Below are 26,470 nucleotides of genomic sequence, written 5' to 3'. Positions count from 1 at the left end.
TGCATAATAAACTCAGTGACCTCCAAAATAGCGGAAAATGCCTTGGAACTCTGCATAACTCTGCAGGAGGAGGTAAGAAAACTTCAAACTTTTGAATCATCAGCTTCTAATAGAATCTTGACTCTGGAAAACCGCTGGAGGCAAGAAAACCTTAAATTTCACGGTTTGGAAGAGGAGGTGGAAAAGAACAAAGATTTAGCTGCCTTCATTTCCACATGGCTGGTGCAATCATTAAATATGGAAGACGAAGTAGCCCCTGCCATAACAAAGGCTTACAGACTGGGTCCTTTGTTGAGAGCAAGTAAAGGGCGTCCGAGAGATATCTTAGCCCACTTTGTTTATCCAAGATCAAGAGAGAGAATCTTAAAGAAAGCCAGACTTAAAGGATATCTGTCGTTTAAAGACAAAAAAATCCTTGTTTTACTGGATTTGTCGACAGGCACCCTAGAAAAAAGGAAATCTTTAAAACTCTTTGCTAACAAGCTTTTCGAAGCAAAAGTGAGATTTCACTGGAGCTCAGCCTCTGATATAACAGTTTTTAGAAATGGTGAACAACATCAAGCTTCTGACAACACATCTGGAAAGGCACTTCTGAAACTTTGTGGAATCCAACTGTCTCAGGAAGAAGAACAACAACTTAAAGACTAACTTTTTCAGTGCCTCCCCTAACATAATGTCTGATACCTAGAGAACACATGGCATATTTATGCTAATGTACAGTTTGACTACTTTATACCTTTTCTGAACTAGTTAACACAATGTAAGGGTTCTATGCTAATTCTTATTTCTTATTTCAGTTTTTTAGATCTCTGCATCTTATCTCACCAGAAAGTAACCAACCTAGTTTTGAGTGCTCTTTAGCAAGGCAATGTTATAAATGTTTTAAAATATTGTCGCTTAAAGTGTTATGTTTATAGTAATGCTTGGCATTTCTATAAGTGATTTAACATGTTATTTTAAGACTCACTAATTTGGTGCCTAGAGGAAGTGCAGTTTAAACTTTAAGCACAGTTAGTTTTCCTACTGCAGGTCTGGTATTGAGTGTTATATTGTTAGGATTAAACTTTGCCTAACAGAACCCTTATAGTTGTTTTATATGTGAAACTTTAAAATTTATATTTTTTAATTAAATGATGATTTATATGAAAGTTAAATGATATTTATAAGACTTAAAGAAGGTAAGCACTTAAGTAAGTTTGTGCAGTTCAACTTTGTACTCCTTATTAACTAGACTATGTAGTTATATGCTCTGTAAGGAGGGGGGGGGTGAGGGTTACTAAAGTTGGAATTAAAAAAAAACCCATTTCCCCCAGTTGGTTACTGTTTCTAGGCAGGGAGACCTAGCCGTCACCCTTCTCTTCAACTGGTTAGGTTTGAAGAATTACTAGTTACATCCTAGATAGGGTTTTTTTAATGTATTGTGTTATAGGTATTGCTGGGAAGCAGTAACATAGTACTATAGCAATATAGGTATTTTCTGTAGAAAACTTGTTTTGATAGTTAGACAGTTTTACGCAGAATTTTGTACCATAGTATATTTTTTATTTTGGCATTCCTCTTGCCCTGTATATTTTCCCTTTCCCCTTTTCCTAGTTTTTTTCAAGGTAATAGTTCTGGTGTAAGTTACCTCAGTTAGGTAGTTAGCTACATTTATTAATACTGAATAGTTAAAACATCAAAAGCGACTCATCTTTACAAGATTACATCTTGGAATTGCAGGGGAATGAAAAACCCCATTAAAATGAAAAGAATTGCTAACACAATGTATAAGGAACGCCCTAATTTATTCAAGAAACTCATTTGAAAAAAACAGTTAAACAATTATTTAAATCTAAATGGTTTACTCAGTGTTTTCAGGCACCAGGTACATCTAAGGCCAGAGGCATTGCGATTTTGGTTTCTAAATCTACTCCATTCCAATGCCAACAGGTGAAAATAGACTCAAAAGGAAGGTATGTGTTTGTAAAAGGTTTATTAGATGGTTTAGCCACAACTGTAGCCTCCATATATGCTCCCAATCCAATTCAGATACCTTTTATTAAGGAAACTACAAATTTTGTCAGAATTTCAGTCAGGTCAAACTCTTCTGGCTGTGATTTGAACTACTTAGTAGACCCAAAGCTTGACAAAACTCATAAAATTACAGGCAAACATAAGAAAATCCTTAAACCTACAGAACTACAAGACATTTTTGAACATTTTCAACTGCCTGATACATGAAGGTCTTGTAACCTGGGAGATAAACAGTTCACTTATTATTCCTCGGTACACAGCACATACACTAGGATAGATTTTGTATTAACTTCAAAATCTTTATTGAATCAAATCAAGTCAACAGAAATGGGTCCTTGGATGATCTCTGACCACTCTTGGATAAATTGTACGTGGTCTAAGCATACTACTGATGGGAGAGGCCCTGAATGGTCATTGAATAAATTGCTCCTCCAGAATGAGGGTTTCTGTACTGAAGTTAAGAAATCAATAGAAGAATACTTCCAGTTTAACACCAATTGGGAGGTATCTTCTGACACGGTATGGGACGCGTGTCACAAAAAGGTATCACAATCTGGTGATGAAAACCCACATCCTCCAGTGGAACCTTCTCCACCTCAACAAATAGGGGATGATCTCCCAATATCCCCTTCTGAAGACGTCAAGTCTTATGGGGACTTTGTTAAGCAAATGGCCAATACACTGGCCCTGTCAACTGTCCAACTGCCTCCAGCAGTTATGGATTTGGTTTTCGACATCGTCCAGATGGACACCTTGACAGCCGTCGCTCTTCCCATGACTTCGGTCCTCTTGCAAATGGGTCATTCTGTACAGAGCTATAATGTCCTGCTGATGTGAAAGGAGGCGAGTGTCACATGCTGACACCAGACTGCAAAATCTGCTTATGGGCTGTGGCTCAGCGGAGGGCATCGTCTCAGGATGCAGAAGGTCCCAGGTTCAGTTCCCGGTACTTCCAGCTCAAAGGATCAGATAGCAGGTGATGTGAGAACCTGGGGAACTGCTGCTGGTCTGATCCAATATGAGGCAGGTTCATGTGTTAGTCATTGCGTTTTGCTCTGACCTAGATGGCCCAGGAGTGGCCCTCGCTGGTATTTGGGTGGGAGAGCACCAAGGAAGTCCAGGGTCGCTGGACAGAGACAGGCAATGGCAGCCCACCTCTCTGCTTGTCTCTGGCCTTCAAAACCCTACAGGGTTGCCATAAGTCAGCTGCAACTTGATGGCACTTTACGTACGTACATTAGTTGGGCACTTGGCCGCTTGCAGGAGTATCTTCTTCCATAATATGTGCAGGAGATTTCGTCTCTGAAAAAATGTCACTGAAAAGGAGGCTGTGTAATTTCCCCAAACAACACAGGAAATTCATAACTCCCCCCCTCCTCCAGTGACCCCGCTCTGTGCCCAGAGGAAGGGGGGGAAGGCAACCCCCCCAAATCTGGCCCATCTGGATAAAATGGAGGGGGAGGGAACACGAGCGCAGGCCTCTTTGGGTCCCCACGGGGGTGGGTGGGAATGGTGTATAAGTCCCTAAATAAGTCAAATACGTTCCAAGAGGTGATAGTTAAGGTGTCTTTAATAATATCTAAATCAAACTGTTAATAGGATTGAAGCTGGATCTAAATGAGTCTAAACGCAGTAGTTATTCCATAAACATTTTAGAAGTAGTGTCTAAATAATCATTCTTAATGAAGTATCAAAGATCAGTTTATGAACATAATTTTTTAAATATAACCCTCCAATAAAAGAACTATGTAACAACAGATAAAAGTGAGTCCAATGATTTTGAAAACGTCTCTTGATTATCGAAACTTTATAGAAGATGGTGCATTTTAAACACTGCCGTCAAGTCTCAGCTGACTTGTGGGGCTTTAGAAGGCCAAGCATGAACGGAGGTGGTTTGCCGTTACTTGCCGCTGGGTCACAATCCTGGGCTTCCTCGGTGGTCTCCCACCCCAGGGCCGGCCCCTGCTTAGCTTCCAAAACCTGATCAGATCAGGCATGTCCGGGTCAGGGCAATTTGAAACCTGACAAGGGGAATAACTGCTCCAGAGGGGGCAAAGTTGGAGCAGGGAAACAACAGGACCAAGCCCCCTCCAGTTTCTCCAGTGTTATTTGAAATCTCCCAAAGTGCCTTCTGAATCAGAAACGGTTCGTGGGCCACGTTTACCTCAGTGTGCCAGTCAAGGTAAACTTTCTGTAAACGTGGACTAGTGTAACCATGTATAAGGCATGACTTGAATTAAATTTTACTTTTACCATCTTATAAACGGTTCAGGGGAACTGCTTTGGTGGGGGTAGGAGTAATGAGAAGTTAAGCAACCGGTGTGCAGTCCTGGCAGCTTGGGGAAATAGATATACAACTCCAGGGCGTCTTCCATCCATCACCGTGACCCCGATGGATAATGGGACCAGAATTGATCTCTCGGGTTAGAACGGATAAAAGGAAGTCCTTCTTTACCCAAAGAGTGATTAACACTTGGAATTCACTGCCACAGGAGGTGGTGGCAGCTACAAGCATGGAGAGCTTCAAGAGGGAATTAGATAAGCATATGGAGCAGGGGTCCATCAGTGGCTATTAGCCACAAGGTATAGATAGGGGCTCTGGGGCAAGTGATGCTCTGTCTTCTTGGTGCCGGGGGGGGTCAACAGTGGGAGGGCTTCTAGTGTCCTGGACCCACTGGTGGACCTCCTGATGACACTGGTATTTCTGGCCACTGTGTGACAGAGTGTTGTACTGGACGGGCCTTTGGCCTGATCCAACATTGGCGTCTCTTATGTTCTTATGTTCTCCTGCCTCCTGGTTGCCCCCACAGGGTGGAGAACGCGTGCACGAAACTCGTCCAGGCGGCTCAGATGCTCCAGGCGGACCCCTATTCTGTACCTGCTCGTGATTATCTCATTGACGGCTCCAGAGGCATTCTTTCTGGGACATCCGACCTGCTGCTGACGTTTGATGAGGCAGAGGTAGGCTTTCAGAGGGCACCGGGGGGCCCAAAACTACCTGTTACGTTTTCAAGCCGAGTCAGGTTGGAGTTCCTCCAAAATGGGAAGGTGCAAAATGCAGTTCCAAATGGAGCAACACCCCCCCCCCCACGCACCCTGGTGTTGTTTTGGCTTGTGAAAATGGGGAGGGGGGGCAGGAACCTTCCTCCTCTCATGCGGCAGTCCCAAGCCGAATTGGCCCCCTGCAGGCCTTTAAAATGCCATTTCCTGCAGTCTCTCCCTGTATAAATGTGGAAAGCAAGTCAGGAACCTGGACACAACTCATTAGAAAATGTAGCTCATGGTTTGGCTCGAAGTGACATCTGGGCAGAAGCAGCTGGTTATTTTGAGTAAATACAAATTTCTGCTTCCCCAACATTGACTGCTTCCATAACCACTAACCTGTTGTCTGTTGTCACTCGCTGAAAGCCACATTTTGAAACTTCTCCTTTCAGATATGTGTGCTCTGAACACTTCCTTTCGCCTGCTGTGACAGAGATTTTGAAATATTTAGAACATTAGTACTCAACAAGTGTGGGCCCATGAGACTCACAGAGGGGACCCCCCCCCCCCCCACTGGGCCCAGCATGGCTGCCGGACTCCTCCTCCGACCACTGGAAGTAGCTGCATTCTCTGTGCTTGCACAAGGAATGCTATTTTACTTTAGGGGGAATTAAACCCACGTGTATTTTTTTAAGATTTAAAGTTTTCCTGCAAACTTGGGGGGGGGGGTGTCACCCAGATTTGCAGAAAAATCTGTTTTGGATCAATGTGGCCCAGATCCACAGGTATAGGTATCCACAGATGAGGGACACACACGAGAACTAGGTACATAGATGAAGAATCTTATTTTGGTAGTAACCTCTTACCAGCCAACAGCAAATTGATTTCCTAGTTTGCACTCTGCATTCGTGTTGCTTCTTTGCCTGTCGAATGAATACCAAAACAGGCCTCAGTAAATGCTGACTGTTCTCATCCAGAAGCAATGACTGAGCTCTTTCGAGAATTTAGTTGTGTGGAGGCTCAGAAGAGCTGCATGTATTAAAGCTAAGCCAGGAATATCTTTGGTTCTTGTTTTATGAGTGATTACTCTGCAGGCAATGTACCGTGCTTTATTAGTATCTTTCAGGATAATAGCTCTTGATATTATGGAGTTGTTAATTTGCCTGCAGGGAGCAGTTATGACTGTGATCTAACCTTCAGAGAAGCCTGATTGCTAAAATGCTTTCTCTCTGGTTGCGTCTTTGTGATTTGATGCCATCTTATGAAACTTGCACTGTCACACCTGAAATGCATTCCTGGGTATCTTCTGTGGCAGAAGAAAGAAGCAAGAACCTTCAGAGTTCTCAAGAGCCCAGAGTTTTTCCAGGCTCGAAAGCACAATGTTCTCTGCAGTACTGAAATTCATTTCACACTTTCTCATTGTTAGGCATTCTACTTGCATTGATTAGATGACAGTTATTTTAAATGCTTATGCCAGGGGTCCCCAATGTCAGACTCCAGGTCTAGTCAAGTTACTCTCAACAACACTCTCTTTGGCAGTGATATGTTTATTGAGTTATAAGCAAGATCCAGGTCATAACTACGCTGTGTTAGAACTGGAGACTTTGGCAGGTACAATATTCACATATATAGGTAATTCAAATGAATCCCCTCCTAATGGCCACTCATACATCCCATCCATCCATCCCGCCTAGCCATAGCAGTCCTACCCCCCCTTTCACCTGGGAGATATAAGATCCCATTATCCACACGAGCAAGCTGGCACCAGAAGTTTCAAGGACGTTCCTCTGGGAGAGGAGAGGCTTCTTTGGAAGACTCACGGCCTCTGAGATAGCCCCGTCACACACACTCCACACTCGCTCCCCCCCCACCTAAGGAATCCCCCCCCCCCGAGCAGGGCGATGTTTGACACCCAACCTTTTTGAGCCGGTGGGCACCTCGGGAATTCTGATACAGGGTGTTGGTGGTGGGCACAACCACAAAATGGCTGCCACTGCAGGTGGGGCCAACCATAAAATAGCCACCGTAGGAACCAGAACCCCCCCCCCCAATGCACGCGGAGAAGACCCAAGTGCAGGGGAGAAGAGGAGTGCGTTATAAGATACACTAGGAAAGAGCGAGAGGAAGTAAAACCAACACTGTGGAGGCAGCTGCTGCTGAAACAACATGATCTATTAATCCACACAGCCAACTGGATCTTGAGTGGCCATTCAGGAGGACTCCCACTGAGCCAGAGCCCCTTCCGGCCCCACCCACTCGGTAAACATGCTTGGTGGTGCCCAAGGGTGTCATGCTGGGGGCCCCTGGCTCATGCATTCATGGTTGCATAAAGGCAGAACTTGGCACAAAAGAGCATTGTGGGGAAAGTTGCCCCAGAGGCAACCTGGCACACACTTGTGGGCAGAAGTGCTGTTGGTTTCAGGGTGTGATCATACTGGGCAAGGGACCACCACTGCTGGATGGTCTTCCAAGTTAACAAAGCTTTGTTTTGTTTGTTTGTTTACGAAGTATGTTCCCCCAAGGAACTCAGGGCAGCGTGCATGGTTCTCTTTTCAGATTTATTTTCACAGCAGCCCTGTGAGGTGGGTGAGGCTGAGACCAGCCAAAGTCACCCAGCCAGCTTCCATGGCAGAGCAGGGTTTCAAACCTGGGTCTCCAAAATCCTAGTCTAGCACCCTAAAAGGCTGTGACACACTGCCACGTCATGAACGGAAGCTTTACATTCTAAAAAGGGGATGGCTTTGATGCACTTCCATTGCCCTACAAAAATTTGTCAGACTGCAGTGACAGTGCATTTGTACCTCTTCTACTGCATTTGAGAACATGCTTGTAAGCAGAGATGGCTCTTTTGCATGGCTTGCTTTTAAATTGATGAGCATTTTAAATGGAAGTTATTTTTACTTGCCATAATTACAGGAGTGAGTGTTCTTTTTTCCCCCCATCCTGTTTTCAAGGTCCGCAAAATCATCCGTGTCTGCAAAGGAATTCTCGAATACCTGACTGTGGCAGAGGTGGTGGAGACAATGGAGGACTTGGTGACGTACACAAAGAACTTGGGGCCAGGTTAGATGCCGCGGATCTCAAGGCTGTCCTTATGCGGCTTTTAAAAGTTCAGTGTTTGTTTCTCTCTCTCTGCTGAACTGTAGGTCTCATGTTCAGCCTTTGGCCTTTCCCGTTAAAATGTTCTTGGAGGGTGGAACTGGGAAAGACCTCTGCCTGAAGCCGTGCAGAGCTGCTACTCGGTAGAGGAGACCAGTGCTTCTCAGAGTTTTTGCAGTGGAACTCACTTTGAAAGTTACTCTACCTTTTGGCATACATCCAGGGGTCATTTCCTGCGGGAGCGCACAGGAGCGGAGCTCCGGCCGTAAGGAGCCCAGGGGGGCGGGCACATGCAACAAGCCCCACCCCCTGCTCCCAGCAACCCTCAGTCAGAGCAAGAAGCAGCCAGGTAAGTTGCAGAGCCCCACACCGGCCCACCTTCTGGTACAAGCTCTCCCTCCTCTGTGAGGGCAGATCTGCGTGTTCTCCCCCCCCCCCCCATAGCTAGCAATCCAAAACAGTCCAGTGGCACCTTTAAGGCCAAGGTTTATTCAGGTACGAGCTCTCCCTCCTGTGAGGGACAGATCTGCACGTCCCCCCCCCAATAGCTAGCAATCAAAAACAGTCCAGTGGCACCTTTAAGTCCAAGGTTTATTCAGGTACGAGCTCTCCCTCCTCTGCGAGGACAGATCTGCACGTTCCCCCCCCCCAAATAGCTAGCAATCCAAAACAGTCCAGTGGAGCCTGAGTGGTGGTCGGTGTTGCCTTCTGACACACTTCCGGTGATGTCGGGGTGTGGCATATGCGAATGAGTTATGCGAATGAGTTAGGCTAATATGCTCCTGGACCTCTTTTTCTACGAAATGACCCCTGGATACATCACCGCCGTCACTCTGGATGCCGGTAGTGACCAGGAGTGAGCTGAATGTACTGGGGTGAAGGGTCCTTTCCCAGTCACTGTGAGAAGAGGGACGCAGCGTCTCCTCTCCCAAGTAAAACTCTACATAGCTTGGGACCCCAGGGGATCTGAAGGACCCTCTTCTCCCGTATTTTCCTGCCTGGGAATTAAGGTCATGGGGGGAGGCCCTCCTGACTCTCCCACCAGTCAAAGATGCTTGTCTGGTGGGCACACGAGGGAGGGCCTTTTTGGTGGCAGCCCCACAATTATGGAACCGCCCCCCCTAGGGAAGTGCACCTGCCCCCCCTTTTGATCTTTAAGAGGCAACTAAAGACTGTTTTGTTTAGGACTGCATTTAATTAGATTGCAATTTCAAAATGTGGGTTTTATGTTTCTATTTTTTTTACGTATTTTATTAATATTACATGCCACCTTGAGCTCTGTCGGAAGAAAGGTGGCTCACACAGATTTTAAATAAATAACCAAATGCTTCAGCCTTGTAGCCAACTTTGCAAGAGAGTCACGATTCATAGTTCTGTGAGAATCACCACAGTAGACGATAATTGGCTAGATGGAATAGTTGTCCGACTGGGCCCTGGTGAGTCCTTGGAGGGGAGACCACCAAGGAAGTCCAGGGTTGCTACGCAGAGGCAGGCAAGGGCAGACCGCCTCTGCACCTCTCTTGCCTTTGAGAACAAATTAAGTGGAATCCAGTGACCTGGATAGAAGGGACAGCATGTAGCCTGTGGACTGTGGCATATAATAGACTATCTCTGTGTCTTGGTAAAACGTGTGGAAGGTCTTTGTGAGACACCTAGATGTGGCCTTATGCTATGGGGTGGTGTGAGAGAAGAACAGAAGCACACAGGTTGCCTCTGTTCTTAACGATATTTGTGTGTCATATCCTGCCACTGCAATTAGTCAGAGAGGTACTTTCTCTTTCCTTTGATGTAAGGCACCTCCGAGCATCCCAAGGAATAACTGTTGCAATCTCTGTTCCATTTGTTCCAGGACTTATTCTGGGCATAAAGCCATGGAATCATAAGTTATACTTCTCAAGGCTGAAGCTGTAGGTTTGCTAGGACAGTGGGGAAATGTATGTTTGCTGTTTTCACACAGGAGCCTAAAAGCAAACGCTCAGGCCTGCTGTGTCAAAACGTCCTAACCAGAGGTCATTTCGGGGGGGATCACGGGGGATCGCAGTTCCCCCGGGTGAGGTATGGGGGGCGGGGCACATGACGAAGCCCCGCCCCCTGCTTCCGGCCCTCATTCAGCCAGGAGGAGGCAGGAGAAGAGGGAGGGTAAGTTGCTTCCTCCCTGCCTCTCCCCACTCCTGCCTGCCTGGGGCCAGGGAGGGCCTTCCTTCGCGGGGCTTCCTTGCACTCCCGCCGGCCTTGCAGGTCCACCACCTCATGGGGCTCGGCAGTGGAGCTGCAAGGCCGCCGCTGGCGGCCGGGACCGTTGGGGGCGGGGTGTGTGGCCTTATGACACACTTCCGGTGATGTCAGGGGGTGTGGCATATGCTAATGAGTTATGCTAATGAGTTCCCCTAGCTCTTTTTCTACGAAACGACCCCTGGTCCTAACCGATGATTGAAAGTCCACAACGCAGACACAGTGGGAAATTTCAGGCTGATCACTGAGACTGAGGGTCAAAGTGGTGGCCATTTTTTTAGTCACATACTTGACCTGTTCATGTGCCAAGTGGAGGATGGGGGCACATCAAAAAGGGCGTGTGGGTGAACCATCTCTGCTTGCCTGTGGGTGGTGACTCACTTCAGGCTTCTATTCTCCCAATCAGACTCACTTCTAATAGTTCCCCTCACCTAGGTTTGACATTAAAATTTGGCCATCCACCACCTGGGGCGTGGCTGGCTCAGTGACAGAGCCTCTGCTTGGCATGCAGAAGGTCCCAAGTTCAGTCCCCGGCAGCATCTCCAGTTAAAAGGGTCGAGCAAGAGGTGATGGGAAAGACCTCCGCCTGGGACCCTGGAGAGCCCCTGCCAGTCAGAGCAGAAAGTCCTGACTTCGATAGACGGCATGAGGCAGCCTTCCTGTGTTCACTTTTGGGCTCTTTTTGTAGCAGGTACTCATTTGCATATTAAGCGACACACCCCTAATGTAGCCAATCCTCCAAGAGCTTACAGTAGCTCCTGTAAGAAGAGCTCTGTAAGCTCTTGGAGGATTGGCTACATTAGGGGGTGTGGCCTAATACGCAAAGGAGTTCCTGCTACAAAAAGAGCCCTGCGACCAGAACAGATGTGAATAAACAGATGTTGCTATTCATGACATGTCCAGCTTGACTATGAGAAATGGTTGGGGGGGGGATGTAATGTATGAATCACCCCCACGCCAGGAGGATTCAGAATGCCGCGTGGGAGACAGGAGTGGCAGGGGGAGGTGGAAGGGAGAGATGTTCCTTGGGTGGTGTGATACCGAGTTATCCTCTTCACCAAGAAGAAAGAAGAAGAGAAGAGATTGGATTTATACCCCGCCCTCCACTTGGAGTCTCAGAGCGGCTTACAAACTCCTCTCCCTTCCCCTCCCCACAACAGACACCCACAACAGAAAGAGCGAGGGATTCCCCCCCCCCACCAACCAAGGTGTAAGAATGTTGTATAAAACAGACAGATACAGAGGGAGATTTGAATGGGGTGGGAGTAAGACAAAACAGGGAGAGACAGAAAGACTGACACGTGTTGGCCAGGAAAAAAACCCTGTAAGGAGTTGTCTGCTGCAGTCGCTTCAGGCTTTCTGGGAAATCTCCAGGAAACCTTTTATTCTTTGTTTAATACAAGCAAGTACATATAACATCAGAAATATAGCTTAACTGGTACATGTGATAAAACTTACATAGCAAACAATGTAGACATGATATTAACAAAAAAAAAGTTTGATAAAGCATTAACATGAAACATCCCATGTAATGCATCAATACAGCAGGTTTTATAGTATCCAAAATTGAAGAATACTCAGGTTTAGTGGGTAAATAGTCCAGGAAGGGGAACCAGATCGAGGTAAATTTCCAATCAAACAATTCTGTAGCCTTAAAAGAAGAGAATCAGTAAGTTTGTCCATCAGACAGAAATCACAGACTTTATGTTGCCAGGCTGATAATGTAAGATGAGTATTATTTTTCCAGGATTGAGAATCGGTTCCTTATGAAGCAGGGCTGAAGGGCTAAATTGCCACGTACCTGACAATTATTCTGCATCAAGTGGTAGTTGGAAAGCAGTAATGTTATAGACGTGATTAACTATTGCCAAGAAACCTTGAACATGCGCACAGTCCCACCAACAGAGCCTCTACGAACCAATTTCACCACAAACCCTCCGGCACAGTGGGGATGTCAATGGGTGTATATGATGTAATTTTTGTGGCGTGCAGATACTTCTTAGTATCAAACCCCTTTAATTGGTTGTCCTATCCGGCCATTAGCTGTGAACTAGCAGGTGACTAGAATTGGCTTCCTGTCACTTCCAAAGGGGAAAAAACCACACACTTTTAAAACTTGTGCCGGGGGGGGGGGGTTCTCCACAACAAGCTTTGCTGGATCATCTGGATTTCTTTTTCATAATGATATGGTGATCTTCACACTGCTACCTTATTTAACATGACCTCCTCTGGCACAGCACTCAATAATATTTTGATCCCTGTCTCCTGAGAGATGTGCGGACGTTGGTTCAGAAAATAAATGTAATTGACGTACTAAACTGGGAATACACCAAGGCTAGCAGTATCAAGGAGTAGTCTTTTTACGGTATTGAAATACTTTCTGAGTAGACTCGATCACGTTTCAGTCTGATGCACGCTTTTCAACGTAGGCAGTTGAAATAGCCCCTTTCTGTACTTATGAAGACACAGGAAAGCTGTCACTGATCCATTTAGCCAGGTCAGTTCTGGCTGGCACCATGTCTCCAAGGAGAGGAGGTCTTTCCAAATCGTGCTGAATGAGATCTTTTTAATCAAAGACACCCGGGATTGAATTTCGGGCCTTCAGTAGGCTTCCCGGAAGTGACATCACATCCCTCCCCCGGATCTCCCAGCATTCACCTAAGCAGTGTTGTTGTTCAGTCGCACAGTCGAGTCCGACTCTTCGCGACCCCATGGACCAGATCACGCCAGGCCTTCTGGTCTTCCGCCGTCCTCTGAAGTTTGCTCAACTTCATGTTCGTTGCATCGATGACACTGTCTAACCATCTCATCCTTTGCCGTCCCCGTCTTCTTTGACCTTCAGTCTTTCCCAGCATCAGGGTCTTCTTCTCCAGTGAGGGCTCCCTTCTCATTGGGTGGCCAAAGTATTTGAGCTTCAGTTTCAGGATCTCGCCTTCCAGGGAACAGTCAGGGTTGATTTCTTTTAGGATTGACTGATTTGATCTCCTTGCAGTCCAAGGGACTCTCAAGAGTCTTCTCCAGCACCATCATTCAAAAGAATCTATTCTTTGGCGCTCGGCCTTGTGTTGGGAGCTCTTAAATACAAGGTAGTTCAAGTTCTGCTCAACAGGGTGTGAGAAAGGGTAGGCCAAGATCTAAATAAATATCATTTCTTTTTGTGTTGGGGACATATTTTTCCATTTTCTGCCATTTTTTTTAATGGTAATAAGCCATAAGGCAAGTGATGCTCTGTCTTCTTGGTGCTTGCGGGGGTCAACAGTGGGAGGGCTTCTAATGTCCTGGCCCCACTGGTGGACCTCCTGATGGCACTGGTATTCCTGGCCACTGTGTGACACAGAGTGTTGGACTGGATGGGCCTTTGGCCTGATCCAACATTGGCGTCTCTTATGTTCTTATGTTATGTTCTAAGCCCAGAAAGAAGGGAGGCATAGAATAGCAATCCCCTCCATGTGCTTCGCTTATCTATGCTGGAAAGTGTGGCCGCCTCACCTACAGCCATGCCTTCCCAACCTCCCTTTTGTGTGATGTATAGAAAAGCACTGAGCAGCCATATAGTGCTCTGGAGTGTTCAGGCTCCTTGTGGATGTTATCTAATTGTAATCCTCACAAGAACACAATAAGGTAAGGCAGGGGTACTGCGGACGGAGAGGTGTTTCTGTGTGCCTCTTGACACAGGCTGCTTTTCCGCAAGCCAGTGGTTTTCTGCAAGCCAGTGTTTAATCAAATTTCCAAAGCGGGGAAGTAGCTTTTAAAGTATTTTGCTCCAAATGGCTGAGCTGGCAGTTTTCTCTTAAATTGCCTTCTAGCGTCTGTTCTTCAGTTGCCTTAAAAATAGTATCATTGAACATGGGAATATGCCAACATAGTGTATTTTCACTTAGAAAATGGTGATGGCTGTTTTGCAAATGCAGAAGGGTCCTTTTGTTAACCCTCTGGCTGTTGGGGGCGCAAAAATGTGTGTCAGGGGCTGTGTTACTTACTGCCTTTCCTCCTGTAGGGATGACCAAGATGGCGAAGATGATTGACGAGCGCCAGCAAGAGCTGACTCACCAGGAGCACAGGGTCATGTTGGTGAACTCCATGAACACGGTGAAGGAACTATTGCCAGTCCTCATTTCGGGTAACTTCGCTGTAGCAGCAACTTCCATGATTAAAAAGCTATAAATTTGTCATATGGCACATGCACATTTTTGATTAAAATCGTGCTAGGATAGATATTGCAGCACATCTTTCCAAAATGGAAGCTTTTAAAAATGTGGCTTGTAAGCTGAGTACAGATACTAAACATGTGGTTTTATTTGTGGCTGTCGAGTCCCTGTTTGCATACCATGCATGTCTCCTATTTACGTTCTGTGAGCTAAACTCATTGAGACATGTGAATGGTGGGGCTATTTATATGGGATTATATTTGCAATGCTTGCCTGTCATGGGGGCCTGTTTAATGTCTAGCTCTTGCTGAGATCCATGTCTGGGTTGTACTACTATGGGGGAAGACTCACATTCTTGATTCTCTTCTGTATAAAAATATTCCAGTGCATGGGAAACTAGGATGTCAAGGAGAAAGGTTTTAGTCTGGATTTTCCCTTGATATCTAGCTTTCTGTGCGTAGGGAGTCTTCCGTGCGTAGGGAGTCTTCTTGTTTCGTATGACAAAGCCGAAGCGATACATCCACAGGCTTGCCGCCACAATGAGAGTTTAGGCCTAAGGGAATATTCCAGAATATTCTCCTATCCCCATCACTCGGCTTGCAGTGGGGAAGCTACATGGTGGGCTGACCCATAAGGTTCTTGCTCATTTTCGGCCTTACGTGCTGTAGGCCCCCTACCCCCAGAACATCCACTTAACAAACAAGAAGTAGTAACTGTCCTCTGCAAGAGCCTCTTTGGAAAAAATCAAAACAGGCAGAGTTAAAATGCTTGCAGTTAAGGTAAATGTCACAGAGACTGTTGAAAGGGTCACATATAATGTCATCTTTTTGTTTGCCAGAATTAGGCTTGCTAAGTCCCCCCGGGGGGCGGGGAAACCCCCGCCCCAGAGGCCCGTTCCCCGCCGGCGGCGGATCGAGCCCCAGGGGGAACCCCACCCCGACATGTACATCACCTGGAAGTGACGCGACAACGCTGGGCACACTGGGGGCGGGGCCACGGTCATCCGAGGGAAAACTCTATGGTTTTCCCTCGGATGGTCGTGGCCCCGCCCCCAGCGTGCCTGGCATGGTCGCGTCACTTCCAAGTGACGAGGATGTGGTGCGCGTGCACTCCAGCCACCAGCCGGGAGTCCCCCGCTGCGGCGAAGATCGCACTTGGCAACCCTAGCCAGAATACAGATTTACTCTGAACGGTGTTCATTCATGTGTCTGTGGAGATGCCCCCCCTGGTTTCCCATGACCGGGTCTCTGCCAGGCCGGCCCCCCTCGTCTTCCGCTCTCCCCTCCCCTGCTTATCCCGGCAGAAACCCCGTGGGAGGCGGCTCAGGCTGCGGAGGAGGAGGGGCTGGCCCAAGGTCTCCTTCCGATCTTCACGGCATGAGGAGGGTCTGCTCTCCGCCAAGTTTAACACTCTGCACCCGATACACAGCACCGCCCATCAGGTCCACGGTGTAGTGGACAGCCCATTCAGCTGAAACCATTAAGAAAAACAAACACACCGGTGACAATAAATTATGACATCAGGAAAGCAGCAGGAGATGGCAGCAAAAACTGACGATAACGTCTTGATGGCCTGGAGGGAAAGAGGTGCTTCCGCTGTTCACCGCAGAGGGCCAAAGAAAGTGGATTTGGTTGGTTTCCTTGGTTAGGGTTTCCATTATGGTTTCCCATAATGATTCTCCGGAGCCAGTGTGGTGTAGTGGTTTGCACTGTGAGGCTAGGGTGCAAGGGACCTGGGTTTACACTGCCGGAGACCCTTGCTAGGTAAATTTGGGCCCATCACACAACCTCAGCCTAACCTGCCTCAGGGTTGTTATGAGAACCAGGGGAAAGGAGAACCAGGTACATACCCTGATGCTTGAAAGAAGGGTCTTTTATCCACCCTTTGGGGTTCAACACTAAACCAAAAGGAAGACACAAATTCAAGGGCTTAGCTGATACATAAGAGGGTGATTAAAAAAGCTCTAGGGAGATAAAGAAGGGGCTGCCACTGAAAAGTCTATGTTTCTAGAGTGGGCCGGCTTTAATTTCAAATGGTGGTGGCAGTTGCGTGTGGAATTTCTTAATCTCTGTAGGGGGAGGGGGAGGAAAGGTGTCCCCTCAAATATTCTGAACCCAGTCTGTCCCAAGACTAGAGGTATGATTAAAACAAAATTTTTGAGACACGCCTGGCCAGAGTTTTCAAGCGTTCCATGTGATGCTTTTTAGAGGCACTAAGACAGTAAAAGGTAAAGGTAAACGGTTTCCCTTGCTCAAAAGCCAGTCGAGTCCGACTCTGGGGTTGCGGTGCTCATCTCCGTTTCAAAGCCGAAGAGCCAGCACTGTCTGAAGACGTTTCCATGGTCATGTGGCCGGCATGACTAAACACCAAGGCGCACGGAACGCTGTTCCCTTCCCACCAAAGTGGTCCCTATTTATCTACTTGCAATTTCTTGCTTTCGGACTGCTAGGTTGGCAGGAGCTGGAACTAGAGACGGGAGCTCACTCCGTCATGCGGCACACTCAGGTCTCGAACTGCTGAACTACCGACCTTCCACAGCCTGCAGTTCAGCATCTTAACCACTTGAGCCACCGCAGCAGTAGTCAGATGTAATTTGATAAGTGGATCCCATGCTCTCTTGCTGGAGAACAGCTCAGATGTGGGAAAGCAAAGAACTGCCCTCCACCCAAGACCTTCTAACGTATTGCGTGGGATAAGTTGGACACACCTCTTGGGACTGTGTTATGAGACATGTCCTGGGACAGCCCTACCTGGAGCGTAGCACCTTCCTTTTCATGCAAGCAACTTTCAGGATCCTGAAGAACTGCTGTGAAATTGCTGTGCCAGGAATGTGCCGTGATGACTATTTGGTACCATGTTATGGTGCTGCACTATGTTACCACTGCATGACTGGGCCATAGGTTTTGATGCAGCCCCACCCATTTGGGGCACTAATTTGTATAACAGTGTGTTTGTGGTGTGTTGGCATCAATTTTAGTAAGGCAGTAAAAGAAGACCCCTGAAACTAACACAGTGGCTAAGAAGTGTCCCCCCCCCCCCCATGAAACTGCCCTTTGTGGTTACTCTGATGCAAGTCTCAAATAATTAGGTAATCTGGAGTGGTTACGTTAGATGTGTACAATTAATTCGTAGTGAAAAAAACTCCAGACTTCTTTGTTAATTCCACTCTACTGCAAATGTTGCTTCTTTTGCCTGGTTCTATGCAGTGAGCATCTCTTAGCTAGCACATCTTCTGTCTTCCTGATAGGCATTTCTAATCTGCCCTGTAATCTTCGCAGCTATGAAGATTTTTGTAACGACTAAAAATTCCAAAAGCCAAGGAATAGAAGAGGCCTTGAAGAACCGCAACTTCACAGTGGAGAAGATGAGTGGCGAAATAAACGAAATAATCCGTGTTTTGCAGCTCACGTCCTGGGATGAGGATGCTTGGGCCAGCAAGGTGGGCACACGTTCCGGTTGAGGACTCTGTTTTTTAAACAAAGAATTTTCAACAAGATCCGTTGCTCTTGTGTGCATCAGAAGATGATGCTATAAACAATTTGTGTGTCGTTTACCTTTTGAAAAAGAAACATGTTCAAGGTGGTGATAAGTAATTATTTATTTATTTATTTAAATTTATAACCCGCCCTCCCCGCGAACGGGCTCAGGGCGGCGTACAGATGGGGCCAATGCCCAATACATAAAACATGAAAACTGCATTTTAAAAACATTCAGTGCAACATAAGTGCTCTCCACAACAACTAACAAGGGAACCGATGACGTCATCAGGATGGTATCCTTAGGGGCCACAGCTCCACGCAGTACCACCATTTTTGCACTCACGGCGAGTTGGTAATAAGGGCTAGGGCAGATGGTAACAGTCGTGGCGGCTCCTACTCAAACGCCTGGCGGAAGAGCTCCGTCTTGCAGGCCCTGACATTGTCAGTGACGGGTAATTCTTTGTACTGAGAATATTCTACCAAGAATTGCTGTGCAAGCTTCATACTTTAAACCAGATAAATCTTATATTTTTCGGGGGGAAATGCATTACGTTTCACACAACCCCTGGAACGCTTTATTCAACTCAGGCAATTCTCCCAGCTCTGGAAGGCAGACTGTGCCATTGTATCACGGCCTGTACACTGTGGTTAGGGCTTGCATCCAAAAACCAAACTGGAGCCCTACTTCAAGCCATTTGTTTTTCGCCTTCTGCTATTGAAGGTGTCCACAGCTTGCTGCTTCAGATTGGTTAGTGCTAAAGAGGAACTGGAAGCCATGTGTGAGCTTGCAGCTCAGTGACTGGGGTGTCCTATTGCTTTTTGGGAGAACTGGCATCCCAGTAAGTGGTGGGTGGATGCCCTTAATTAGGAATGCATTTATTTGAAAGCAGTGGGGGCTTATTCCAGATGACCAAATCCAGGATGTATGGGGTACAAGTAAACTATATACAAAAGTCAGATCTCTTTTCATAAGGATCCCAGACAATCCATGTTTGGTGTAATATTTGGAGAGTAGATGTATGATTTCGCTGCGCTCCCTTTCTCTTTGGAGCGCATCTATAGCAGCATTGGGGGAGGGGGGTGGGAAGAGTGCTCTTTCCCAAAGCATGTGTAGAGTTCCTCGCAAAAGTGCAGAATCCATCTTTAGCCATTCTCTGAAGAGTGTTCTGTTGCTTAACTACGCAGAGCACTCACAGATTCAGAAATCTCACGTAACAAAAGTTAATACGTGGTGGCGAAAACGGGGGATGATGAAAAAGAGATGGGAGGGGGACAGGACTGGCCCCCCCCCCCCCAAGCTCTTCCTCCAGTTAGGGGTCAGGTTATCCCAGGAACCGAAGGTGGATAAATGCCAGATAAGGCCGTGTCGCCGAGCCCTGCGTCATCCTCTCTGCAGTCTCCACTTCTTCAGCTCCTGGAAAATAGGACGGACTTCTTTCCCCCAGAGACTTGTTGGGAATGAAGGCTCTTATTTTTAAAATATTTTTAATCTTTTTTTTTTTTTAAAGAATGAAGACTCTTGAAGAGTCTCAGACTTAAGTAGCCGTTGGATTGAGTATGGCGTTCTGTCCCTCTTCATCCTCGCCCGAGTTATTGAGACATAGTTCTGTTATCCTCCCTTCAAGGCTGAGAGAGGTCTTTCGATTGCAGCTCAAGACATGCCGTGAAATGATATGTGCATGCCTGCGCTCTCTCTTGCTCACCGAGACCCCGCGTCACGCCCTGCAGAGGGGCAGGCTCAGCTTCCTCTCCTCGGATTCACCTTCTGGGCTTAGCTCTGTGGGGCTGCTGGTGCTGACGTTGCCGAGAGAGGGAAGGCAGGGCCCATTCCCTACCGTGGCATAGTTCTGGCCGGCCCAACCCTTCAGGGCTGGGTCTCTGCAGATGTGGTGATGCCGTGAATGACGAGGAGTAGATGAAGCTGCCTTTTTAGTCAGGTGCGGTCCGTCTGTGAAGTCCGTTTGGACTTGCAGCTGCTCTCCGAGGAGCCAGTTTGGTGCAGTGGTTAAGTGCGCGGACTTTAATCTGGGAGAACCAGGTTTGATTCCCCACTCCTCCTCCACTTGCACCTGGCTGGATGGCCTTGGGCAAGCCGTAGTTCTGATAAGAGCTGTCCTTGGAAAAGAGCTCTCTCAGCCCCACCCACCTCACGGGGTGTCTGTTGTGGGGAGGGGAAGGGAAAGGAGGTTGTGAGCCGCTCCTCTGAGACTCCCTTGGGTAGTGAAGGCCCATGGGGTATAAATCCCATCTCCTCCTCCTCCTCTTTGCCAGGCTTCTCACCGGCTCTCCTGTCAACCAGGGACGCCCCCAAACCGAACCTTCTACTTGCACAGCAGATGCTCTCCCAGAGGCTTGTGGCCCTGCTCCCGGAGGGAACGCTTGCCAGGGGCTCTGTGGTGGTGGTGGTGGTGGTGGTGGAAAGTGCCGTCAGGTCATAGGTGACTTGTGGTGACCGGTAAGGTTCCCAAGGCATTCAGAGGTGGTTTCCCCTTCCCTGCCTCTGCATAGCAACCCTGGACTTCACTGGTGGTCTCCTGTCCAGGTACGAACCAGGGCCGACCCCGCGTGGCTTCCATGCTCTAACGAGATTGGGCTAGCCTAACGGATGTGTCAAAGGTCAGGCCAGACTGCCCGTCCCCTGGTTACACCTCTGACAGCCATTCATTACAGATTTGCTGCAACATCACTGGGAATGAACTAAAAATCACTTCCAGTGATCTATATTTTCCGCATGGGTCACCCTCCTGGAGAGGACATTGCACGTCATGCCACTGCTCAGGTTCAGACCTCTCTCTGAACGTGGGGTGCTCGGGCTCTGCTTATCGGGACAAACGAGCGGTCCGTCTTCTTGTGCCTTGCTCATGTTAGCTGTTTCCACACAATTCATTCTGTGGCATTTAAGTCTCTGTTGAACCCATCCCACTTTTCTGTGCTTTTATGCCCGTTCGCTTTTTATTGTGAAATGTGACTACATCTCATCATGCCTTTTCTGCGTCTTTGGGTTTTTCCCCCCTTCTGTGGTTCCGTTCCCCCTCTCGCCTTCAGAAGGTAAGCTCTCCTCCCCAGCCCGCAGCTGTGGTCTTTGTACTAAAACAGAAGAGCATGGCCTGGGGATGTTGTGCCGTGTGCGAGATGGCGTGTGGTGTGTATTTTGCTGTGCGTCCGAGGTAACGCTGCACCCCTTTCTGAAGGCGCAGGAATTAAAATGCACTGAAAGCATTGCCAGCGGCTCGGCTGCAAAGTATGGAGTCGTTGACGAGGTGCTGACAGCCATCCACACTATCCCTCGGCTTGCTAATGTGAACTTAATGACGGCAGGTTTTCCCTGGTGTGTGGGGAGGCCACGACTCTGCTGCTGCAGCTTACGAGCATCTGAACATTCAGAGGAGGCATTCATCTCCTCTTTTCTTTACACCTGAAGCAAAGACGATTTGATGAATGCCTCGGGTATTTTTAGCCAACACATCCTCTTCATTCCAACCTAAGAAAAGGGGGCAGGGGGGCTACGATTTATACAAATAGGTAGATTTTTATTTAACTGGGAGTCCTGGGCATCTTATAGTGTGAATACAAAACTGCCTGCCAGAGGCCGTGATCCAAGGGAGCCAGCTGTGTGTATGCTGGCCTTTGTAGATGCCCTTAACAGCTTTCTCGGGGCGGGGTGGGGGGACGACAGTTCACTGCAGCAGCAGGCAGCACTAAAGTACAGGTTGCATTTTAAAATCCATGCCAGGTTTGGAAGAATCTGGGACTTACTTGCATGCTTGCGTGTGTGTGTGGTCCCCTGCCTCAAGACAATTGCTTGACTTTGGTGGTTATACATTCCCCTCTCGGCTTCTCAAAACGGAGACCCTGATTCCAGTGACATCAGATGAGGTTCAAATGAGAGAACAGGGGGGCTGCTGAGAAAAGATGGCCTGGACGATTTGGCTGGCCGCTGCCTTCGTAGTTTGAAATCCTTGACCAGGACTGTAAATTGGGGCACCTTCTCATATTTGGAGCAATTCAAGGCCATTGCCCTGAAATAACGTTTGTGGCTGAAGATAGTTTCCATCGCCCCCCCCAAAGAAAAATTATCACAAGAATGTACATTGTGTGTGGTTATCAGTGATGCCTACCAACATGGGAGTCTATTTACGGCTGAGCTGCCAAGACATTTGTTCACTTGTAAATGTCCAGGGCTCTTTTTGTAGAAAAAGCCCAGCAGGAACTCATTAGCATAATAGGCCACACCCAACGGCCACACCCCGACAGCTCAGCTCATTAGCACATTAGGCCACACCCCCATGTTACCAGAACTGTGGTTATCCAGCCACACCCACCTTTTGCTTGTTATTCTGTTTACCTTGTTTGTTGTCAAAACCCAGGGCCTTTTTTTGTAGCAGGAACTCCTTTGCATGTTAGGCCACACACCCCTAATGTAGCCAATCCGAATGAGTTTCTGCTGTTGGGTGTGGCCTATTATGCTAATGAGTTCCTGCTGGGCGTGGCCAACTTGGGAGCCAGCCGGAACTGCGTTCCTGTGCGTTCCTGCCCAAAAATAGCCCTGAATGTGTCTTTCAGAAACGGGTGCTTGGAAGTTCCTGCTGCAGGGAATACGGAAGGAGGAGCTGGGGGAGAGGGAGTGGCCGTTTGCAGGGGGTTTATGGCCTCCTCTCTTGGGAAGATACGCCAGGTTTTGGCGGCCCTCTCTCTTGAGAAGTAAAACGTTGGCCCCTCTAGGCAGACCTTTTAAATGGGCAGATGTGAGTCCAGGAACAGCAGGGTTTTCAGGACAGGAGCTTCCAGGCGTCGAAGCTCTCTTGGCCAGATGCCCGTGTCTGCTGCAGGGACCCGTACCTGGCCAAGGGGGCTCCGTCTCTTGAAAGCTTGTGCCCGAAAACCTGGTTGGTCCTTCAGGTGTTCCTGGACTGGAATCCGGCTCTTCTGCACTGCAGACCGACACGGCTGCTGCCCCCGGAAGTTTACAGGTGGGCTTCCTGCTCAGTGCACGGAATGGATCCCTGCCTTCCAGCTCTGGAATCGGTGGCCAAATCACAGGAGTTAAGTCTGGGTTTTTCATTGCCTGCTGTGGGTTCACCCGTGGAATCCCACCACAGGACAGCAGTGGGGCTTGGGTTGGTTGCTGGATCTTACCAGTGTTTTGATCTTGTGTTGCTTCGCTTTTCCGCATATAGCAGAGTTCACTTCTGTACTTGGGGGAGACCAGGAGTTAGCCAGAGGTGCTTGTCTGTTCTCTTCAGGTAGAAGGTGGCCCCTTCTACCTGGCACAGTCCTGGCCACGTGGCACCCTTGAGCTCTAGACATTGTTGGAGCTGCAGCTCATCTCCCCTTATTTAACCCAGGAACTGACAGTAGGTTCGGGGTGATTCCGTGGGCCAATACATCCCATTTTTCTGGGGGTCAGATCCTTCTTTTTTCCCAGGGAAGGCTGATGCGAGAGGGACTGAGAGAGTCTCCTCTCTTATCGGGTACAGAAATGAACCTCTGGACATTTAAGAGGGAAGCATTCTGTCTTCCATCACTATTCATATTGTCCATTCATGAGGTCAGTGAATGTAGAGCTGTTTGCGGAATTGGGTTGCTCTGCGGTGAATCTGTGTCTTCCTCCTCCTCTCTGGGCCAGGCTTCAACTGGGAAAACAAGATGCCTCTAAAAAGGGGAAGGGAAATAAGTTAGTCTTCGGGTGAAAACTGCACCCCACCTTTTGCAGAGCGGACGTATCCGACCTCTACACTGAAATTCCCAGGCACTGACCCTGGGGTGAAATTGCAGACAGGAGATTAATACTGTTTCGCTGCAACAATTTGAAGGGCACGTGGTCTTCCTTCTTCAGGCTTGGAGGATTCCGGTAAAGGCCTCAGCTCCGTTTGGCTGTTTGTTCTAGGCTTGCCAAGTCCCCATGGGGGGCGGGGAAACCCCTGCCCCAGAGGCCCGTTCCCCATGGCCAGCGGATCGGGCCTCGGGGGGGGGGAACCCCACCCTGATGTGCGTGTCACCCGGAAGTGGCGCAACCACGCCGGGCACGCTGGGGGCGGGGCCACGGTCATCCGAGGGAAAAACTATGGTTTTCCCTCGGATGGTCGTGGCCCCGCTCCCAGCGTGCCCGGCATCGTCACGTCACTTCTGGGTGATGTGCGTGCAGCGCACGCGCGCTCCCGACGCCGGACAGGAGTTTCCCGCTCCGGAGGAATTTATACTTGGCAACCCTAGTTTGTTCTGAGGAGATTCTGGAACCTTGGAGCCTTTTTCGTGGTGGTGACTAAGTTAGCAGTTATGACAGAAACTTGGACTTGGAGGTTTCCTTCCAGCGTTACCTTCTTTGGTAAAGGAAGGCAGATGTGGCTCAGGCTCTTCCAACTAGATCGGTCTGCAGGTATTAGCGCGCGGCTGGCAACTCCTCTTTGACCGGGGCCATGTTTTGAGAGGACCACAGGCAGTTGACTCACTGTTGTGCCAAGGCACGGCCTGTTGACCCTGTGGGAAAGACGCCCTGCTTTCCTCTTCTTATGGCTCTCAGCCACTCCTCCCATACCAACAGGCAGATGGCTCCTCTTTCTCCCAAAGAGTTCAGGTGCATCAAGGAAGATGGGGTGTGGGACCACACGTAACGGGGAACAGGAGGCAGTCAGTGTTCCCTCTAAGCTGAGTTAGTGTGAGCTAGCTCACAGTTTTCTAGCCTCCGGCTCACCCATTTTTGTCTCAGGGAGGATGGGGCTCCAGAGCAAACTAATTGATGCAGCAGCCCAATCGCTCGCTCACAACTTTAATGCCGGTCGCACACAAAGTAGAATTTTTGCTCACAGAGCTCCACAGCTTAGAGGGAACATTGCCCTTGGCACCCAGTTCCTTGTTCCTAGATGAGAAGCTGGAAGCAAAACAGTTTTCCTAGTTTTTTTAGAAAAGGAACATTATCATTAATTTGCTTGACTCACACTGTCTGCATCTCAAAAGCTCTTCACCAGCAAAAGCATATTTTGAAAAAACGAACAGGCTCTTACTGGCATGAGCCACCCAACGAAGAGACAGGCTTCTTCTGCGTGGATCTGTCATCTCAGGAGTGGGTGCTGCTGGCATCTAAGCATATGTGTCTGCACCGCATGGCCCCTTCCCAGAGTTTGCAATTGATTTCTCCTGGATTTCCCTGCTCTTTGGAAACTGGTGGGAGTTGCGTCGTCAACACTTACTGCTCCTGAGTCAGGACTGGGGAAACACAAATTTTGCAGGGTCATGCCCATTTTCACAGGGTTCTTTTTTTTTAATCTGTGAGGCAATCAGTGGTGTTGCCTTGGTCAGTAGTTCTCGTTGCCGCCTACGGGGGATCCCTGGGTATCTGAGGACTGCTTCAGCAAAGATGGGTCCCTACAGTTGTTGTGGCTTGTGGCCTGGCCGTTGGGGGGCGTGGTCACAACAAGCTGCGGGTGCAACTTCTATTTAAATTCAGAGAGGGGTATCAAAGAATTTTTTCCCCCATTAAAGACCTGAGGGAGTTCTTGTCTTTGACGGTGGGATCCCAACCTTGTGACACTTAGGTTTATGAACACAGATTCAGGCAGGTTGCCATGCTGGTCTGAGGCAGTCTGACAAAGTGGGAGTCCAGTGGCACCTTTACATGCTTTTTGGAAGAAGCGGGGAGACTTGCGGCTTGGAGTGCAGGTGCCCGTGGGCACCCTTCTTCCTCCTGTAGGGTTTAAAGGGTCCTCCAGCTGATCGGCGGGCCATGTGCCGGAGGACCCTTTAAATCTTGCAGTAGGTGTGGCCGCGGGTGGTCACTCTTGGGGTTGGGGCTTCCTGCTGCCAGCCAGCTGGCTAGCGGTGGGAAGGAGCCCCCAAAATCGGGGGGGGGAACCTCATCTGGCAACCCTACCCACCGGCTACAGCCACCCTGCAAACTCATCCCAGGGAAATAGGCACACAGCCTTGGAGAGGGAGTGTTTTATCAGCTCCTCACAGATCCCCCCCCTCCACACGATTGCCAGCTCTGGGTTGGGAGATTCTGGGGGTGGAGCGTGAGGAGGGAGGAGCTTGGGGAGGAGGGGAGGGACTTCGTTGGGCTCTAATGGCATAGAGGCCACCTTTGAAAGTCGCCATTTTTTACCCAGGTAAACTGATTTCTGTTGCCTAGAGATCAGTTGTAATCAGTTCCAGGCACAACCTGGAAGTTGGCAACCCCGCCCCCCACTCAGAGTTGGAGTCAGCCAGTTTGGCGTAGTGGTTAAGTGCGCGGACTCTCATCTGGGAGAGCCGGGTTCGATTCCCCACTCCTCCACTTGCTCCTGACTGGATGACCTTGGGCAAGCTGTAGTTCTGATAAGAGCTGTCCTTGAAAAAGAGCAATTTCTGTCAGAGCTCTCTCAGCCCCACTGACCTCACAGGGTGCCTGTTGTGGGGAGGGGAAGGGAAAGGAGTTTGTCAGCTGCTCTGAGACACCTTTGGGTTGTGAAGGGTGGGGGGTATAAATCCAATCTCCTCCTCCTCCTCCTCCTCCTCCTCCTCCTCCTCTCCTCTCCATCCTTC

The 26,470-nt window shown here is 48.5% G+C and overlaps 1 protein-coding gene across 1 annotated transcript in view; it reads left to right on the top strand.

The window, feature by feature from the left end:
- VCL (vinculin) overlaps positions 1 to 26,470 on the top strand; it is a 147,277-nt gene that overhangs the window by 53,736 nt on the left and 67,071 nt on the right. The window contains exons 3-6 of the mRNA XM_015414526.1: positions 4,824 to 4,974; positions 7,950 to 8,058; positions 14,324 to 14,446; positions 17,753 to 17,913. Of these exons, the coding sequence (XP_015270012.1) occupies positions 4,824 to 4,974; positions 7,950 to 8,058; positions 14,324 to 14,446; positions 17,753 to 17,913 (544 nt within the window). The remainder of the gene's footprint in view (positions 1 to 4,823; positions 4,975 to 7,949; positions 8,059 to 14,323; positions 14,447 to 17,752; positions 17,914 to 26,470) is intronic.

The sequence above is a fragment of the Gekko japonicus genome, unplaced genomic scaffold (assembly GCF_001447785.1).
Source record: "Gekko japonicus isolate JY-2015 unplaced genomic scaffold, Gekko_japonicus_V1.1 scaffold484, whole genome shotgun sequence".
NCBI lineage: Eukaryota > Metazoa > Chordata > Lepidosauria > Squamata > Gekkonidae > Gekko > Gekko japonicus.
This window is presented reverse-complemented; position numbering and strand designations above follow the sequence as displayed.